Genomic DNA, 19,682 nt, shown 5'->3' on the forward strand with positions numbered 1-19,682 from the left:
CAGCCCAATGCCATCAGACCCCAACACCGCGCTATTTTACAACACAACCATGAACCCGTAACACATGATAGCCTGACTCCCACTTGAACAACTAGGCAAAACTGTCTTCCGCTTGCCATACCGGAGAGGGAGGGATCGGTTCAGTTTTAGGCTCGGGAGTTACTGTGTCCTCCGAAGCTTCCTCCACTTGCTCCTCCGAATGCGACTGATTGGGATCATACTCGAAAATACCAACTTCCACCAATGCATCAAAAACCATATCTTTGCGTGTCAGCAAGGCCCGCTCGACATCCAATCCATCGAGAACCCTCATCCGCAAACAGCTGCTCAACACCATAACCTCGAATGTCCGTCGCAACATCCTCGTATCCATGTCTAAGCATGCAACATATCTGACATCTTTCTCTCTGTCCGCTTTGCCAAGAGTGAAAGGCTCGACAGCCGCCTTCTCCTCGTCATTATGAAGTCCGACCATCCGAGATTCTATGATCGGGGGGTAAAATCCTTGCGTTAGTGAATTGTTCCTCAAATCGGCTGTTGTGATGCCTGGAAATTGTGCCAGCACGCATGCCGTTGATCGTAGTCTCACCAGCCTGTTGCCCGCCAGAAGTAGCTTTTTCAGACGCTGAATCCCGATCAATGGCTTGATATCCTTCAAAGCGTTGAAGTTCAAATTCAAGACTCTAACGTTTGTGAACACCTGTCCGAAATCTACCGGAAGAGTTTCCAAGCCACAATTTGCGAGCTCCAAGTATTGCAGGTTGAGGAAATCAGCTTGAGGTTCGAAGGAGCCGAGATAATTGCCAGACAGGAAGAGCTTGCGGATTTCGAAGGCTTCGGAGATGAAGGATGGGTTAATAACAGCACCTTCCTGCTGTTCTCGCATTGACAAACTATCGAGGTACTTTGTCCTCAGAAGACCCGACACCGTTCCGAGGCGGTTTCTATCAAGATACAGAAGGCGGAGATTTGGGAATAGGCTCACATCGATCGCTTCGAGGTTGTTCCCACTCAACTTCAAGTATTTCAAAGTTGACATGGTCTGCGCGGCGTCCATCGAAATGTCGCATAGAGAATTGTCCTCCAAATTGAGAGTCACTAGGGACCGTAACTCCTGGAGACCACGAAGGGTGCAAACTTGATTGTCTTTCAGGTCGAGATCAGTGAGTCGTTGTAAATTGGTGCCCCCCAAGTCGAGAGAACGAACGGAATTTCCTCGCAACCGAAGGCTAAGAAGTCCATCAAGTTGACTTACTCCATCCAAGCCAGAGATTTTGTTATTGTCTGCTCTCAAACTTCTCAAATGAACGAGTGACTTGAATGCTGATAATGACTCCAACCCGTTGTTCGAGACGTCGATGTATTGTAGGTTATGAAGATGCTTCCATGTGACAAGATCGGTGAGACAATTATGCGCGATACGAAGGTGTCGAACTGTCTTCGGTACTCCATCTAGCTGTTCAATCTGGTTGTGTGAGACGTCGAGTTCTTCTAGCTCCTCACAGAATTCATCGAGCTTATGGATGTTCGTGAGCCTTTTGTCCTTGAGAGTGAGTTCCTTCATGTGCTCCCAGAATGGTTCATAAGGTTCCACCTCAGTGAGTTTCTCAACCAGCCCCTTTATCGACAGGGAGAGTGTTTTCTTCGCATCGTTGCCAAGAGCGAATCGACTTCTTTGCGCGACATAACTGACATCAAGCCCGAGAGACTGATCAGCTTGGTGCACAGTGAAATCAGAGAGAGGCGTTAGAGTAAGAGTTCCAATTTCATGACTTGGGCGGGGTGTTACAAGAGTGGCATTCGAAGACTGTCTTGGAGCGACGGGTGTCGACACAACGATGCTGATACTTCTCCGTTGGCGGTCTTTGGCATTTTCTATGATCGAATCTTCATCTTGCTCGTCAATTCGTGAAACAGGCCGAGCTTGGAACTTGTGACCGCCCACGGACATGCGGCGAGAGGTACTTCTTATAGCACTGCGGATCTTGGTTGAAATATTTCTCTGGCTAGGCTCGGGGTCATTTTTCGCGACAATGATGCTGTCTTCACCAACACTATTGTCAACATCTTGTGCAGAGTGACCGGCAGCTTCGACATCCTGTTCAAAGCTACTGTCGACGTCGTATCCAGGAGCTTGAATGACCGATGCAAGGGGCGATGAGAAAGAGATAGTAACGTTGCGTCTCCGTGGGCTGTCTGGATCGACCCGATCCTCATATATCGAAATTTCCCTTTCGACCTCCTCTACAATCTCTTGCTTCTCGGAGTACTCGGTTTTTCGGCTGTGTCTGATACTCTCATATTCGATGGGATCATGTTTTCTCACGGCTGACTTGGTAATGCTTTCAGGGAGGCCGAGTTCTGGTACAGATTGAGCGACCTTGACTGGCTCCGGTGATCGTTTCTGCTCCTGAATCTGCGATAGCTGCCTAGGAGGAATGAATTGTGGTTGTGTATAGAGTTTCACCCCACTGAATTGCCCATCTTCTCGGGTTTCCTGGGCTAACCTCTCTTCTTGTTTGAGCTTGGCTGCTACCGCTTTGATTCTTTGCAGCTCTTGCGTCTCATCGACAGAAAGATCAGGTATGTCACCAAACGGGTCGTCATCCGTCTCGTCGGATGGAATAAAATTCTTAGCACCATTCTCAGCGCTGGCACTCTTGCTCTTGATCCACTTCTTGCTCTCATGATCAAACACCATTCCGGCTAGTTGTTCTGGTATCAGGTGAGAGACGGTGTGGGGAGCGATGACACGACGTGAGTCTGATCCTCTCGAGGAGCCCGTAGGAATAGACCGCGCTGTCGATTGACCTGAAGAGGCCGAGGAACCATGGGAAGGAAATTCAACATCGTTTCGATCCCCGTCACCAGTGTGTATCGTTGAAGTTGAATGCTTGCGCTTCCGATATAAATCTGGATTTTCTGATATTCGAATATTTGGCGGGTCACTCTCCGTAGTGCCTGGATTCAACGACTGCATGGATAGCCTATGGATAGTCTCATCCGTTCTACGATCAAGATCTTTTGCCTCATCAGCGGCCTCTTTGGCCATTGCAATAGATCTCATCGAAGATGCAATGACACCATCAATGTCACTCTTCTCCTGATACTTTCGCAAGTGGTCTAGCAAGGCAGGGTCCTCCTGCTTATGGGGCAGTCGTGACACAGGCTTTCCGTCTCGACTTGGTGGTCTGGAAAATGGTTCCACGGTGGACTCTTGATATGAATCATCAAGCTCCTCCAGCCCACCACTAAGCTGGGGACCGCTCTCGGTGGATTTGGCGCGATCGTTTTCTGATTCCGACTCTTCCACGCTGGCCAAACCGCTTCTTGGTCTTGTCTTGTCACGAATGCCTGCCATAATCATCTTTGCTTCATCCAGGAAGTCTTGGGTAGTAATAGAACCCTTACGACTGTCATCAAGCATGTTTTTGCCGACTCCAAGAGTTGCAGAATTTTTGAACGGTCCGGTAGCATCAAGTTCTGCTTGTATCTTGGCTATCTTCTGCTCCTGCAGCAGTCTCGCTTGCTCAGAATTGGTCAACTTCGCTTCTAAAGACGGTGCACGTTCATGCTGTAGACTACTACGTTGACTCGGCGTTGGTGTTCGCGGCCTAAGAATTTGACGCATAGCAAGCACTGTCGGATTCGCTGCTTGCTGATCGTCACCGTGCTTTGCATCTTTTCGTTTCTTCCCTACCACAGATTGCATTTGTTGGTGAGTTTCCCTCAGGGAATCTAGATCACTCAAAATCTCTTTTTCGTCGGCGTGCACACTATCGACACTATCGACACTATCGACCCTGTTCAAAGTCCTCCGACGTTTTGGAGTTGGGTCCTTCAAAGGTGTTTTAGGAAGTCGCTTACCTTCCGAGTCGCCGTTCCGCTTCCTCGGTGTCTTGAGATCTTCTGGTTCATCTGGACTACTGTTTGGACTCTGAGAGCTGCTGCTTTCTGGTCGAACACTATTTCTAATGCTTGCAGTTTGTCGCGTCGAACTGGTGATGGTCGTGTACTTGGCTCGATGATGGACAGTTGCATCTTCACTTAGATCCGGCGAAGGCTCGAGTTGAAATTTGAATGAGGTCTGGGTATGACGGTTGAGAACTGGTAAGGCGACGTTTTCCTGTTCTCCGTCTTTGAATTCAGCTGAATTGAAAGATAATCCTTCGCTAAACTGGAAGCTGTCTAATTCACCTGCCCCAAAACTGCTCATCTTTCGTTTTGATTTTCGTTTTGGAAGACTGTGATTTGAATGTTTATCCGTCATCGGCTCAAAAGCGTCGTTCGTCCCAGGACGGTTTGGTTCTTGAGTCTGTTCAGGCAAGTCATCGCCACTATGATCAATATCGCCCTCGAATTGACTAAGCCTTCTCAGCAACTTCTGATTGGTGAAAGTATCATATGTACCGAAAATCTTCAGTGGGCTGCCTGAATTGCTTTTACTTTTCGTCGGGCTCTGTTGAGGTGTTCGCAGCTCTGTAGCTGGTATTTGATCTGGCTCGGCGGCTTGATGCTCGTTGGAAATCCGCGTTTTCCGAATGTTAGGGAGCTTTTTTGGTGTGATAGCCTGCATTGAAGATTCCGGCATCATCACTGATTCGTCGACAGCCGAAAGAGAGGACGGGCTTAACATGCGTTTTTGAAATGAGCCCTCCTGAGATTGACCACCCCTCCTCAGGTTGACAAATCGACCATTGTGAGCAAAGTCGTCCGTGCCAACAGTCGTGTCTAACGGAGCTGCTCCCGAAATATCATCTACATCCTGATCCGAATGGCCAGGGGTACTCCCACGAATACTGGCAAGTTTTCTCTCCAATTCGTCCAGAGGAAGGTTCAATGCCGCATAGTCTATTTTTCCGTCCGCGGTATTGTGACGTGCAACGTAAACAGGGCTGAATTCCTCATTACGCATATCGATCTGTCCACTGACAGTTCGACCTGGGTCCTGGAGGCGCAAGGCTGATGACTCCGGCTCAGATATGGAATCAGAGCGCATGTTTACATCCTGACTTTGCCGGAAAGATATCTTGGAGGGCTGAAACATGCTACTCTGGCTCAAGTCATTCACCGAAAATTCGCTTCCGCCTTGATTTGCAAGCCTATAATTCATGCCTCGTGGCTGCTGCCGATCTTGAGTGCCTTGTGGTTCCTCGTCCATAAATTGGCCGCTCTCCTGCCCACGGTCCTTGTGGTACGGGGGAGGGCTCGATGGCATGGCTATGCTACCGTCCTCAGGTGTTTGCGCCGCTCCCAATTTGCTCGGTGACATCGATTGAGTGGGGGGAGGCCGGAACATGTTTTCAAGGCCAGCGGGACTGAAGAGGTCGCACTGCTCTCCGTACGCAACGTCTCCATGAAGGAGGCGTCGTTTCCACTCCGGGGTTTCGTGTATTCCCTTTTTCGGAGACAGACTGGCAGATTTATGCTCAACGGTATGGTACTGCACTGATTGGGTCGTAGATGCCGAGAATGTCCGTGACAAACGTCGTCCACGGGTGCCGTTGCTGATCTCACGAAGTTTTGACTGCCGACCTTGCACGCGCTGCGATAAGGGGATGTTCGTTTCGTTCGTGCTCCGCTCGTTCAGCGGGCTTTCTTCACAGTTCTGAGGGGCGGTCCATGTTTGCCGCCGTACGTTGTATTTCGGTATGCGACTCGACGCGGCCCGCGTTTTTTGGGAGGAGTCGGAGGTGCTTTTCGAGAGTGACGGTAGCGAGGGCGCAGGAGATCCAGAAGAGCGCGGCTGAGAGACCCAATCTTCGGACAAAGAGTCTAGCCATGCATGATCCATTGCGACAGACTTCGAGTTGGGTTTGCAATGGGTTACGGCCGTGCCATGAATGCGACTGTTGCAGTCGAGTACGAGAGGTCGTCGGCGGGGTATCGAAGTACAGTAAAAAAAAGATGCAGTCGGGTAGGGCGAGAAAATTGAAACTCAGAATAAGGGAGAGAAATGAATAGCTGGTGGATTGGGATAAGGTCCGGGCGATCGACGCGGTTTTGTTGTATTTTCTTTTCGATGCCTCACGCGCTCGCTGGTGTTGGTTGTATTCTCGAATCATCACCGTGCCAACGTAAATACTATTAGCTCGAAATAGACCCCTCACATGTTTACCTAGGTACCTCTTCTCACATAAGAGGTCCGTTCTCCTGGAGATCGGTTCTTTAAGTGGCTCAGTAGTATTCTTACTAGAATCCGCATTTATATTCCTTTATTTATGTAGATCTTGCCTTGCGATATGAGAAAATGCATATACGACATTATAAATATCGCCGTTATTGACAGAAAATATCTGGGTAGTTCTCAGGGACTGTCCTTTCCCTATTGAACCGACCGAGCAAGCCACAAACACGTCCTTGTATGAATGGACAACGTAAGTGTTGCACCGATCTACGGTAGATAATCAATGTCCTGCAGACTATCAAATCAGAGTTTCCCTTAATCCCGAAGCCAATCCAATACCTTCCGTGACACTTTTTCCATTCAGCTTTGCACACTACGGACCACCACTTTACACGAGATTGCACGAAACACGGAACACGTCCCTCGGCCAACGACAATCGACTTCAATCAGCGCTCTACAACCCGCTATCCAGCTCGATGTAGCACCGTGAGGTGCCCTATAATTGCGCCCCGGTCAACTCAACATGAAGCAGTGCCAGAGCTCCTACGATTCTGCGGAGGTAGAGGAGGAACCCTACTACTGCTCACCGGTCTGCGCCCCAGATGATATTCTCTGCTCAGGTTCAGACGCAGAAGACACCCCAGACGAGGTTCACAAGAAGCATCTGCGTTACGAGGCAGCGGCCCAAAGAGTAGCAACAGGTCACTTACCGGCAATACTATCTGCGAGGTTGAAAGGGCCGTTTTCGAAGGAGGGGGGATGGATCAATCCCTGGAGGTACAGGCCCAAGAAGAAGCAAGATGATGCATGGTGGCAGCCTGGCTCAGAGGATATGCTGTTTACTCGCGCAAATGTGATGAAGAGAGCGGCAGCGCATGGTTTGGGTTATTTGACTCCAGCGGATGCTCTTCGGTGGTGCAAAGATACGGCAAAAGCTGAGGCAGATGCTATCATCGAGACGAATATCGCAAGCGGAGCACTAGTGAGATCCGTTGAGCGAGACGAGTTCAATGACGATGAAGAGGGGGAAGAGAACCTGCCCGCAATAGATAATCGCCACCAAGTATCAACGAAACACAGACCGAAAAGTTCGGGACCAGCCTCGTCCGCCACGCACGATCTCTCGATGCTCAATAACTTCGGCAAAACACCACATACTGATGAAGTCCTGGAAGCAAATACAAAACTCATGAAGCGGGCAGCAGACTCACAGTGGCTTAAAGGATCGTACGTATCTAAACGGGCTCGATGGGAGGGTGCAGCCGTGGATTCGCCAACACCGCTTCCTGATGTGCTGGACCGAAACCGGCGGAGACGCCAATTACCTACCAAAGTTCCAGGCCTGGGAGGAGTGGGAGCTCATTGCCCGTCTCGTTTTTCAGCGGGATCCCCAGGCATACCCCAGGGCGCTCGAAAACCACAGCTGCCCACTCATCAGACTCCACAGCAAGCCACAGGGTCTAAGGTTCGGGCTGACCATGAACCTGTTGCCATCTTTGGTCTTGCAAACAGGTCATCACAGCTTGGACAACTAGATTTCGACAGCCAGGAGGATGATATTGATGAGCTCCAGAGCATATCACAGGAAAATGATCATCGAACCACTTCGCGAGGGTCTAGTATCAAAGCACGGAAGACTTCAAGGAACTTGGGAGACCGTTCATTTTCTGATCTCGAGCCGGATGATCTGATAGCTATAACACCTGGTACCAAGCAAAGTCACAGAATGCAGTCCAACACCTTGCAAAGGTCACACACATCGAGCTCAAGGCCTTATGAACTACCAACACTTCCGCGAAGAAAGCCTCGCCCGGATTTGAATAGATCTTCACATGAAGAAGAAGGCAGCTTTGTTACGGAAGTTGCGCCGTCTTCTAGGAATCTGGAAAAATTTCAGTTTAGGAGAAGAACAAGATACACCCAGCAACCGAAGAGCGAAGCGACCACGAGGGATTCCATCAAAATAGAAGACGATGAGAGTGTAGCCTCGGGCGAGTCGACACAGCAGGCGCATGAAGCGCAGAATATACTATCCAAACCAATGGAATTACCGGAGATTCCTTATACACATCCCGTATTACCAGTACAGCATCCACTAGGCTTAGCTGAAGTCCCTCCGATTCTTGGGAAATCAGACAGCCAGACAACACCTCCCCGAAGCGACAAATCTCTTAGCTGGGACAAGAATCATAATGGACAAGCACCGTCTCTTTCACAGGCAGCGGAGAGTTCTCACCCTCAATCTCCTCCCAAGTCCAACGCTTCTGCAATTGATACGCCTGTACCCAAACCTAAAAGGGCCGGTCCGCCCCGTTCTCCTTCTGTGCAAAACGATAATTTGACTACCCCATTGCAAGATCACACGATTGCCATGGATTTCGTTCTCGGCTTGCCAGACATACCCCCTGCGAGCCCGTGGAAAATGCCTGGGTTTGACGACTTCAATCTCTCCCAAAGGTTTAGAATGTCTCTTCAAGGATCTCCAAAACCGACTCCGCAAAAACGTCCAGAACGGGCTCAGAAGCTTCTGGGCATCAATGGCCTGGCCAAATCACCGCCTCCAATAAGACATATTCCCCGAAACCCCCCCGAGGAGTCTCCAAGGCTTCAGGCGATCACCAAGTTGGCCGAGTCATCGCAGAACATGTACGATTTCAGCACTCAATCCTACAATACCACTCCGCCAGGATCTTTACCTGCTGCTGGGCAGACTCCCACGTGTCCCTTAATCGGACTGGACACTAGAGAAACGGAGAACACTACGGGCATAGAGGACGTGTCTACCGACGAGATGGCCAGAATCCAGATAGAGCTGTCACAGATCTGTTCCAGCTCTAGCCATGGTGGGGGCCCTCATAGCAGCCCGAGGCAGGCGTCTCAAGACTGTCCGCACGAATATTCAGTGGTGGTCGAGCAGCCTTCGAGGCCACAGTCAGACATTATCCAGGGCTCTACACCCACAGGCCGTGCCGGATCTCAGTCAAAGGAGCAATCTTCGGTAGAGATAAATACCGCCGGACCGGTCTTGGAAACTACTAAAATCGTTACCGCTGGATACGCCATGTCTTCCGTAGAAAGTGACGGAGAGAAATTTCATTCGTCATCCGTCTTGGTACCCCTGGCGGGCGAGGACACAATTACCCCTCCAGAATTAGCCTCAAAGGCAGATGTGGAGATCCCTGAGTTGAGCGACCATATCCAAGTAGAGTCCGATGCCGCTGCCTTGCCAGATGAATCGCCCGATCGCGATGCCGATGGACAGGAAAGAAACGAGCCCTCTGCCGATTTTGTACAACCCGAGCCTGATGTCAACGAACATCAGACTAGACAATTCGCTGTTGATATGGAGCCCGAGCTGGATGTTAATGGAGGTGCCGGTCAGCCCATTTCCGGCGCCAGTCCACGTTCGGAGTCAAGCTGGGAAGGGTGCAGCCCGCAAAGCCCCTGGGCAGCGGAAGGCTTGAAGGCACTATCGATGAATTCGGTTGAGCAGCCAGACCAGGACATGACCTTCCAAGCACATGAAGGATACTCCCAGGAAGCATCTGTTGCGCGATCTGTTGCAACATCGGACCGGGAGACATTAGCCTCGGGCTGGGAACATATCCAGCGACCACGGACACCTCGTAGAGATTCTACTGTATCATCGCAAAGCGATAACTCCAAAGCCTGGGAAATCACAGAGCGACCGCAGACACCTGACGATAGCGGCATCACACCTTTTGAAACTTTCGCTTCTCCAGCAAGATCTCCCGAAAGAAGCACAGCTGACCCGGGCAATAATGACTTGATGAATACCCAGACCATTGTGGAAGCAGCGTTGAAGAATCCATGGACAAGTGTTACAAAGAACACATCAGTAGCCAAAGCCAAGAAGCGGGTATCTTTTGGCGTCTTAGAGGAGGAGGAGGATCCTACGGAGCACGAACAGACCCGGTTTGCCGTGCGATTTTCTCCTCCCCCACAAGCAGCGCATGACCAGCATGATGAAGAAGATATCTTCCACGATGGAACAGTCATAACAAATACTTTCCGTAAACACTTCGTGGCGGTCACTCGACCAGGAGTATTCAAACGTATTTTACCAGAACACAAAGCTTCTCAGCCAACCAGCAGCCCCGGGCCAGAAGCACAAGCAGAGGCCTTCCTTGCAGCTGATCACAACTTATCTGAAGGGCGAAGCTGGTCGATAACTTCCAAGCGTGTTTCCTCTCACTATCTGGAGACTCGAGGCGATTCAAACAGCAACATATGGAATGAGTGCGAGAAAGACGACCCTATGCTCATGAACCCATTCGCCATGACTCCAAAGGTGAGGAGCACGAATTCCGCATCGAGTTTCAACATGGACGATGTACTCGGGGCTGCCGCAGACTTTCTAGGAGATTGGTCTGTGGATTCTGAGCTCAAGAAGGCCAAGGAGCCGCAGGAAGAGGCGCGAAGGGAGCCACGAATGCGTGGGAGTACTGGCACAGGGCATAGAAGGAGGAAGCTGTTTGGACTGGTGTAGTAGATAACGAGCTTGCGCAGAAGATCACAATGAATGTGGGATTTTGGGAGAGGGCTTATTCTTAGCTGATAGGGTAGCAGGTAGCATGGGCATGGGCATGGGGAACAGGTGCTACGGAGTTTGACTTGACATGATACCCCCGATGGATGTTTATGGACATTTGTAGTTAATGAAGCCGATGCTGTTGCATATGATACTTGCCTCTGTCTCCGGCTGGTTGGATTGTTCAGACGAGGTATGTAGCTGCTGAGTGACCAGCGTAATGAGCGCTTCGACTGCTCTAACGATATAGTATCTCGTCAAGGTGGATCCTTGTGTCTCTCCCGGCATTGCCCCATGGGACTCCATCAACAATTCATCAGTGCAACTACGTCTTGGACCTCTACCGCCGGCAGACGGGACGTACCCTGTGGAGATTTGTGGTAATAGGTCATACGGAGCTATGTAGCTACCTGCCTGCCTACCTAACCTACCGACCTAGCTATCTACTCTCTGCACCACCGACAATGTCAATATCAAGAGAGGCGGTCAGCGAGGATCAGTTAATGATGTTTTTAATTTCTTCTCTTTGAGCCCGCCCGCGTTGCGTATTGATACCGGTAGGTTGCTATCGAGAAGAAGATCCATTTGTTTTTGTACCCAGCGCACTGGCCTGACGTTCTCTCCTAAGGCTGGGCCACGAGGTACCGGTACGGTATCTGATGATAGTCAGGGGTTTAAGTTTTTAAAGTGTGGCGATGCCAGAATCTGGGGGGGCCGTCCTGGTACTTGGGTACGGGAATTTGGCCAGGCCTGGTGGGTGCTCAATGATGAAACATTGACGTGCAAGTCGCGACTGCATTTACCTACCAGTCTGTACCTTACTACTACTGCTGCTACTGCTACTGCTACTGCTACTACTACTTCACAGATTTCCCTCCCTCACTTGCCAACCAACACCCAACAACCAACAACCAACAACCAACCAACGACCAGACCACCCCTCTACATCTACATCTACATCTACACCTACACCACCTTACCCAACCAATACATACTCCTTCGATCTCGGGCAACCTGGGTAACACGGAGTCTGTGTCGAGCCGCTGTGGTGGTTTTGAAAACAACAACTCCCTCTGCAGATTACTACCCATTGAAGCCCCGTACCTGCGAATCAATCCCTCCCACATTGCAAGGCGACTCGATAGATGAGCTCCTCATGTCAAGTTCGTCCCTAGAGCCCGAAAATGTCGCGCCCACCGCCGCCACGACGCCCGAGAGCAATCAGAACCAAAGCAGGCCGTGGAATCTACCTCCACGAGTCCAGTCCAGCTCCTTGTTGACACAGGCACTCACCACGAACTACGAGACGGATGAGCAATTAAAAATCCCCTCTACTCAATCGCCAGATACATATTCACCGCCCGTGCAATCCTCACTACCTCACAATGACACCGAGCGCATTGCCATGACCAGTATTGAAGGCGGCCTTTCGTCAAACATTACTGTAAATACAGGCCACATACTGCCAGGAGATTCAGCAGGAGATATGACTACAGCCTCGACCCTGTCCAGTTTCTTCGATACGAGAGGTGTTGATTCGCTTCTCATGAGCCACAAGGACCTGTTGAATACCAGCAAAGCGCGCGGGACCTCTTCAGAACGTACAGACAAGGAGAAAAGGATACAAGAACTTCCTAAGGGCATAATCTCGTCAAATTCTGGTGACACTGGTCTCTCACGACCTGCAACTCCTTTGAGACCACCCTCTACTGGCTCAATATCCGCGAAGCCTCCAACCGAAGGGGTCCGCGCAGAGTACCGATCGTGGAGAGATGCTCGCCCCGCCATGGCTGCAGAGAAGGCATGGTCCATCGGAGAGCATGGCAGCCATAATATTCAAGGTGGTCAGGTCGAGAAGTCTATTGCTGAAGCACTTGCCGGTGTCGAACCAAACAACCGGAGCAGGAAAGCAAGTCATAGTCTGCGATTTTTCAAAGAGGGCCTTCCCGAAGACAAGTCTTTCAAGAAGGACTCTAAGAGTAAGGGAACTTCTAAGGAGGGCTTGAGCCGGGGTAAGAGCCCCAATGAGATGAAATTTAAAAGCGGACCTCATTCACCACGCGAAGGTAGCACACCCCATAGCTCTAGCCCATCTTTCGACAATAAGCCAAATCCTTTTGAGCCCATTATGGAGCATGAGGCTTCCATAACATCACATAACTTTAGCCAGCCTTCAAATCCCACAGATGGACTTGCTACTGCGGAAGGCTATTTTGATAGCTCACATAATATCGAGATGGTATCAGAAGAGCAGCTGAAGACCATGCCAGTCCAGCTGCTTGCTGAAATCCGAAAACACCACAATCTGACTCCTGGCGCTACAAAGGGATCCTCTTTCTCACGAAGCATTCCCGTTACTGCCTCGGAGAGACCACAGTCCGTGATTACAAAGTCGGAATCAGCTGGAGAAGGGTCCATTGTAACCCCTAGCGTCGAATTTGAAAAGCCTTCTGACGAACACGACGGAACCAATGTCAAGGTTGCCGACGAGGAAGATGATTCGGGGGAGGAGCAAATATCTTCGGCTCTCTTTGTACCTCACAAGACTCATTATGAATCTCCTGAGCGTGAGAGGCGTATGAGGCTAGGTAGCCTTAGCAATGCTGAGGCCAGCGAGATTAACCCAGAGAATTCGCAATGGTTGGAAGAACATGCAGTCCCCTCTTGTGATGTGGATGGGAAGTGCACAAGCCAGGAGGCTAGATCTGGGCTACAGACGTCGCCTGTAGCCACAAAGCCATCAACTCCACATATCGATTCTGTGGTGCCTCCACCTAGCGCCAAAGCCCCTGCTTACACTGAACGTGATTCTGAAGATGACGGTGGATACACAACGCTTGGGGAAGAGTCTGTTATCACTGACGACGACACGGAAACTACCCCCACTGGATCTTTGAAGGTCAGCAGCCAGGTACCGACCGCGGCCAATCAACGTCTACATGATCACCAGCAAAAGCCGAAGCAACCTCTGGAGACCATCGAACTGATACCCTATCGCCATCAAGTCGGAGGCCATACAACAATGTGGCGGTTCTCTAGGCGAGCGGTGTGCAAGCAGCTGAACAACCAGGAGAACAAATTCTATGAGACTGTCGAATCGCACCACCCGGAGTTATTGAAGTTTCTACCAAGGTATGTATTCCCAATTTCCCCTCTCGTCCCGTGGGGCCGTGAAGCTGAGTCTTATCAAGACACAAACACACCACCTCAATGCCATACTATTCGGAGAAGTTCTATTGCTGACGGAACAACTTCCATTTTGCTTCAGGTACATTGGAGTCCTCAATGTCACGTTTGAAAAGCAAATTCGGCGCAGGTCAACGAAAAAAGAAGACCCTGATGCGGCCAACGAACGTCAAGACCTTGCTCAAAATGAGTTGGAAGATAAGTTCGATGGGGTCGTTCATAACAAAGCTGTCAAAGAGAATGTTCCAGCAGCAGATCAAGAAGAGATGCGGGTCATAAGCCAATCTCTCAATTCTTCTCCTCAGACAATTCCAACCGTCACGGTTGCAGATAATAGGCATATTCTGCCATCAAGCTTCTTGAAGCCTCGCCCCTTAAGTGCTGACTCGAAACTTCCGTCCTTAAGCGACAATATCACCGCACAGACATCGTCAGCACGCAACCTTGGCTCATTCGGCGTTCAGGTTTCCGGCGGCGAGTCTCTTCATCGCCCCGCGCTTTACGACAAGCCTGCTCACAGCTGGGGTGCAACAACAGTTAATAAGGACTTGCGCAATGAGGTGTTTGCTGATGCATTCCTGGGTCAGCCAATCCCAATTCAGAGTTACAAAAAGCCTGCATCTCGAAACCGGACATTGCCTCACCGAAAGGGGTCTACGTTGCGCCCTTCGAACTCCGAATCAAGCTTGCAGACTGCCCAGCAAATCCAGACTGCTTCAAAGCCGGCCGAGGCATCGATTCGGAAGAAGGCGATCAAGACAGCTGCCGAGCGTATGACTGGCTTGACGTCCATGACGGAGGCTGAGGCTGAGGGGACTGGGTCTGATTGCCAGGTCGCAGAGGAGGGAGAGACTGTGTTCGATGAGAAAGCCGGCACGAGTGCACCCGAACCTGAGATAATCCACTCCGACGGCACTCGAGCAAGCAAGCGTCAAAGGCGTTACTCGAGCGGTGGTCTCCGTCGGAGACCCTCGGAGGTAGCGGAAGATCGAGGCAATCTCAAGTACTTCGAAGAAGCAGATGACGCCGGTTACAAGGGCGATGCCGAGGAGGAAGTCTTTGCCATGGATGCGGAACCTGTAGTAAAATCTTCTGAGGCTGCTCAAGCAGAATCCCATGCGTCTGCCGATGTCAAAGTGGACGATGTAAATCACATGTCTGATACATCCATGGAAGTTGGACCCGGCCGTATGCTTCCTGCTGGTCCTGAAGAGCCACCATCCAAGTTCCTGAACATGCCTCGGCCAGTGAACCCGAAAGAAGCACGGGCTCAGCCCGGTTCACGTGTAGAATACTTCCTCCTCCTCGAAGACTTGACAGCTGGCATGAAGCGACCCTGCATCATGGACCTCAAGATGGGTACTCGACAATACGGCGTCGACGCGAATGAAAAGAAACAGCAGTCGCAACGTCGCAAATGCGCAGCCACTACATCTAAGGAATTGGGAGTTAGAGTGTGTGGGCTGCAGGTCTGGGATGTGAAGACTCAGACGTACATTTTTCAAGATAAGTACTTTGGGAGAGACCTAAAGGTTGGGGCGGAATTTCGCAATGCGTTGAAGAGATTCTTGTATGATGGGATCGACTACTCGAGTGTGTTGCGCCACATCCCGACGATTTTGCAGAAGCTCTCCAAACTAGAAGTCATAATTCGAGGGCTTGCGGGCTATCGATTTTATGCCGCCAGTCTCTTGATGTTCTATGATGGTAATACCGGTGAGGTTGTAGGAGAAAGCGAAAAAGAGGATGAGAAGGAAGTGCGTGTCAAGCCCAAGGAGATTGACTTCAAAATTGCAGATTTCGCAAACTGCGTCACGACGGAGGATTTTTCTGACGACAGAGCTTGTCCTCCCTCGCATCCTGAATCGCCCGACAACGGCTTTCTTCGGGGCCTGAGGAGTTTGCGACAGTATTTCTTAGCAATTCAGATGGAAGTGCGTGCCGAAATGGGGTTAGCGGAGTTTTCGGAGGCAGAGCGCAATGGTGTTGACGAGACTGACGATGAGGGAAGGGTCAGTTACTGAGCGGCATTGTATATTTTTTGTAGTTTCTTTTTGTTGTTTTATTATTTCCACGGCGTCGGCAGGACTTTGTTTCGGTCGTGGTTTACTTTGCTCCAACGGCATCCAATCTCTCCTCTTCTTTTGATTTGGAGTCTGAGGAGTATGATTGGGATGGTAAGCGAGGCGTTCTTGCTTGCAAGGGCATGAGCGTTTTGGTATTGGCGTTCGAAGTATTAGATACCTTTATATTTTTGAGGGGGCTCTCGCGAGCTGCGGTTTATTAGTTCAATGATACCTCGATGCCTGTCTATGGACTTCTATCGTTTTCCGAATGTAATGAACCACTGTAATGAATACTGCTCAAGATCATGTTGTTGTTATGGAATGGAAAAGAGACCCATAGAGGACTGCCACCATGACATTTGAAGACGCTGAATGTAAGATTTCACTTGCTCCGACTGTGATTTTGCGTAGAGAATATATCCTTAGATAGCGGTACCACTGAATTGGCGCTCATATACCTACCTACTCAATACGTGTTATTGGACCAGCAGAAACTCTGTTGACTCTCGGCAAGAAAGGGGGGCTCGGCTCGGGTAACAATTGGCGGCTCACGTCACACGTGTCGTCGTAGCAACTGAAACACGACGTCAACACGCTTGAAGGGAATCTACGGTACGGTAGGCCAACGACAAAGTTGGCCCATCAACACGCCGGATCCACCCTTGCTGTCATTTTCATATCTCTGCCCCGCTTGCTATTCAATTGCTCGCAAACCAATTGCCAACATGGGGCAGACGGTCATCGATCTAGTTTCGTCTCCGGAACAACCGCCGAAGCGCCCTGCCGCGCTATCAGCGGCCCCGACTCCGGCGAAGAAGCAGCCTCTGAAGGCGGCAAGCGATGGGTTCGTCGAGCTTTCCTCCTCTGGCGATGAGGGTCTACAGTCGCCGAGGTTAACGGTAAAGGCTGCGCCGAGGAAAACTGCCGCTGCGACGTGCGCGAAGGCCAGCACGGCGACCACAGTTGCGGAACCGGCAGTCGCCACGTCCTCGAAAGCAGACACGTCGAGCGGCGGCGCGACGGGACCAGCCTCGGGACTCGTAACAGGGAGTACCGAATTTCACTTCCTGTCGGACGACTTCGACAGTACGGTCAATCTCGACTCCAGCAGATTACAACCCGACGACGACGAGGACCACGACGACCCTTTCGCGGACGATCTGCCCCCCTTTAAGAAACGAAAGGTTTCCCCTCCGCCGACGATACCAGAGCCTGCGAAGCGCCTGTCAGCTGGACCGGCATTCAAGAAAGCGGCTAGCAGGGTGTTGGAGTCGGACCCAGTGGTGTTTACGAGCTCACCTGATCCTTTCGTCGAAGCTGCGAGGCGGCGGGCGCAGAAAAGGAGCTCTGATAAGAAGTATGATTCGGAGGAAGACGTGTTTGAGGATATCGGCCGGGGGGGTAACTTCAGGGGGAAGGGTCATACACTAGGAAGTGCAGAGTCCGATGTTGGCGATGATGGTTCGGACTCGGATCTTCCTGATATTGCGCAGCTTCCGCTGAATCCTATCCCGAAATTATCGAGGACTTCGAGTTCTCAGAGAGCGCTCGATAAGTATAACGCCGACAAGCTGAAGGAGAAGGCTACGAAAGAGAAGGCTCCGAAGGTGAAGACTGCGAAGGAGAAGACCACGAAGGGAAAGGTGGACCTGTCGAAAAGCAAGGAGGAGAAAGCAGCTGCACAAGCCGAGAAAGCGAAGGAGAAAGCAGCCGCCAAAGCAGCCGAGAAAGAGGCGAAAGCCATCGAGAAGGAGAGGAAGAAGCACGAGAAGGAACTGGCTGCCGAGCTGGCGAAAGTCAATCTCTTGAAGACGGATAAGAAAGTGTCGACGCCGGAAATGATTGTTGATCTCCCGTCGTCGCTGAATCCGATATTGAGGGAGCAGACGTCTACGATGTTGCGGGCACTGAGCGTTGAGCATACTACGTGTGAGAGTGAGGTGCCTCTCATCAAGTGGAGGAGGAAGGTCGAGGCCGAGTACGATGCGGATGCGGATCATTATGTACCTGTTGCGAAGTATATCCGGGATGAATCTCACGCCATGTGTGTTTTGACTGCGCAGGCGCTGGTTAATCTGATCACTGGCCCTGAAAGCGGAGACCTGGACGCTCACGTTTTGAAATTGCAGACGCGACTCGGCTCGTGCAAAATCATATACTTGATTGAAGGTTACAACACGTGGATGAAAAAGAACAAGAACAAGCTGATCAGACAATACGACTCGGCTGTCCGAAGCCATGATAGTTTGCCGGACGGGCCCCAGAACGCCAGCCAGAAATCGAGGAGGAAGAAGAAGGAGCCGGACTATGTGGCCGAGGAACAGATTGAAGATGCCATGCTCCGATTGCAAATCGTGCACGAGGTGTTGATCCATCATACGAACTCGATGGTCGAAACCGCCGAGTGGATTGTGAACTTTACACAGCACATCTCGTCCGTCCCCTACAAGTAAGCGCTCCTCCTCCTCTCCTCTTCTACCATCAAGCATCCTCCCCGCCCTCCAGCCCAACTCTCTCCCTCTTTCTCTACCCGCCAGTGTGCTCATCAACGACACGCCCCAGAACCCAGAAGTTTACCCTCGACACCGCCTTCTGCGTGGACACGGGCCAAGTCAAGACGGGCCTCGACGCCGCGGACACGTACCAGAAGATGCTCGAGCAGATCCAGCTCGTCACGCCCGCCGCCGCCCTCGGCATCATGGACAGGTACCCCACGGTGCCGGAGCTGGTCCGGGGCCTGCGGGAGGACGGGCCGGGCGCGCTGCAGGAGTGCAGGAAGGCGTCGAACCGGAACGGGTCGTTCGCCGACCGCAAGGTTGGGCCGGCTATCAGCAAGAGGGTGTGGAAGGTGTTCTTGGGCACCGATCCCGATAGTTGGGACGTGTAGTTTGATTTTGGGGGGGAAGGCGGGAATTGGAGAGAGAGAGGGAGGGGGGGGGGGGAGTTGTATACCCAATACCCATATGTATCGTACCGTACCTGAAGTCTTTGTTCCACTGTTGATTCAGACATCTATCTTACCGCACAAGTTCCCCCCTCCCTCCCCCTCTCCATTCCTGTTCTCCCACCCTCGCCCGATCTCGAAAGAAGCAAGCACGAAGCGCCTCATGACCTAAAAAATCAGCCATCCAACCAACCAGCAAATCAATCAATCAATCAAATCTCCTCATCTCATCTCCTCACCTCCTCCCAGCACGGCACCGCACGGCACGGCACGGCACGGCACCGCACGGCACTGCCGGCTTTCAATCAAAAGATTTCCGAATCTGGTTACCAACCAAAAAGAAAAAAAAAAAAAAAAAAAAAAGAGCTGGATTTGGTACTTCTTGTGGGTAGGTAGGTAGGTAGGTAGGTAGGTATCCGTAGGCTGAGCATGAATGAAAAAGCCAGATCAGATACCTAGGTAGATAGATGAAATCGAGAGAGAGAGAGAGAGAGAGAGAGAGAGAGAGAGAGAGAGAGAGAGAGAGAGAGAGAGAGAGAGAGAGAGAGACTCCGCCCGCTCGCCTTTCATTTCCTCTTCCTTTGTTTAATCTACATTATATTAGATTAGATTAGATCACATTGCATCACATCAAATAAAAGAAAACCAGAAACCAGATCAGGTCAGATCAGATCAGATCGAGGTCAAAGGCATCCCATCCATCCATCCATCCCCGTAGAAAGAACAGGACAAAAGGACAACACAAGTCAAGCAGCCGGAACCTTCTCCCATATATACTATAATCTATCGTTGGTTTTGATGTTCAG

The 19,682-nt window shown here is 51.0% G+C and overlaps 4 protein-coding genes across 4 annotated transcripts; 3 read left to right on the forward strand and 1 right to left on the reverse strand.

Moving 5' to 3' along the window:
- Positions 1 to 91: 91 nt before the first annotated feature.
- On the reverse strand, positions 92 to 5,794 carry L3040_001551 (uncharacterized protein; the record flags this gene model as incomplete). The annotated part of the gene is made up of 1 exon (XM_007294226.1): positions 92 to 5,794. One exon carries the CDS (start codon positions 5,792 to 5,794, stop codon positions 92 to 94), a length of 5,703 nt encoding a protein of 1,900 aa, XP_007294288.1.
- An 857-nt stretch (positions 5,795 to 6,651) lies between these two features.
- On the forward strand, positions 6,652 to 10,638 carry L3040_001552 (uncharacterized protein; the record flags this gene model as incomplete). Its single annotated transcript, XM_007294227.1, has 1 exon — positions 6,652 to 10,638. The coding sequence occupies one exon, from the start codon at positions 6,652 to 6,654 to the stop codon at positions 10,636 to 10,638; it is 3,987 nt and encodes a 1,328-aa protein (XP_007294289.1).
- Positions 10,639 to 11,836: 1,198 nt separating this feature from the next.
- Positions 11,837 to 15,890, forward strand: L3040_001553 (uncharacterized protein; the record flags this gene model as incomplete). Its single annotated transcript, XM_007294228.1, has 2 exons — positions 11,837 to 13,812; positions 13,949 to 15,890. 2 exons carry the CDS (start codon positions 11,837 to 11,839, stop codon positions 15,888 to 15,890), a joined length of 3,918 nt encoding a protein of 1,305 aa, XP_007294290.1.
- A 767-nt stretch (positions 15,891 to 16,657) lies between these two features.
- On the forward strand, positions 16,658 to 18,819 carry L3040_001554 (uncharacterized protein; the record flags this gene model as incomplete). Its single annotated transcript, XM_007294229.1, has 2 exons — positions 16,658 to 18,381; positions 18,495 to 18,819. The coding sequence occupies 2 exons, from the start codon at positions 16,658 to 16,660 to the stop codon at positions 18,817 to 18,819; spliced, it is 2,049 nt and encodes a 682-aa protein (XP_007294291.1).
- Positions 18,820 to 19,682: the final 863 nt, after the last annotated feature.

This window comes from Drepanopeziza brunnea (genome assembly GCF_022702325.1).
Source record: "Drepanopeziza brunnea f. sp. 'multigermtubi' strain 214-2 chromosome Unknown ctg2, whole genome shotgun sequence".
NCBI classification, from domain to species: Eukaryota; Fungi; Ascomycota; class Leotiomycetes; order Helotiales; family Drepanopezizaceae; genus Drepanopeziza; species Drepanopeziza brunnea.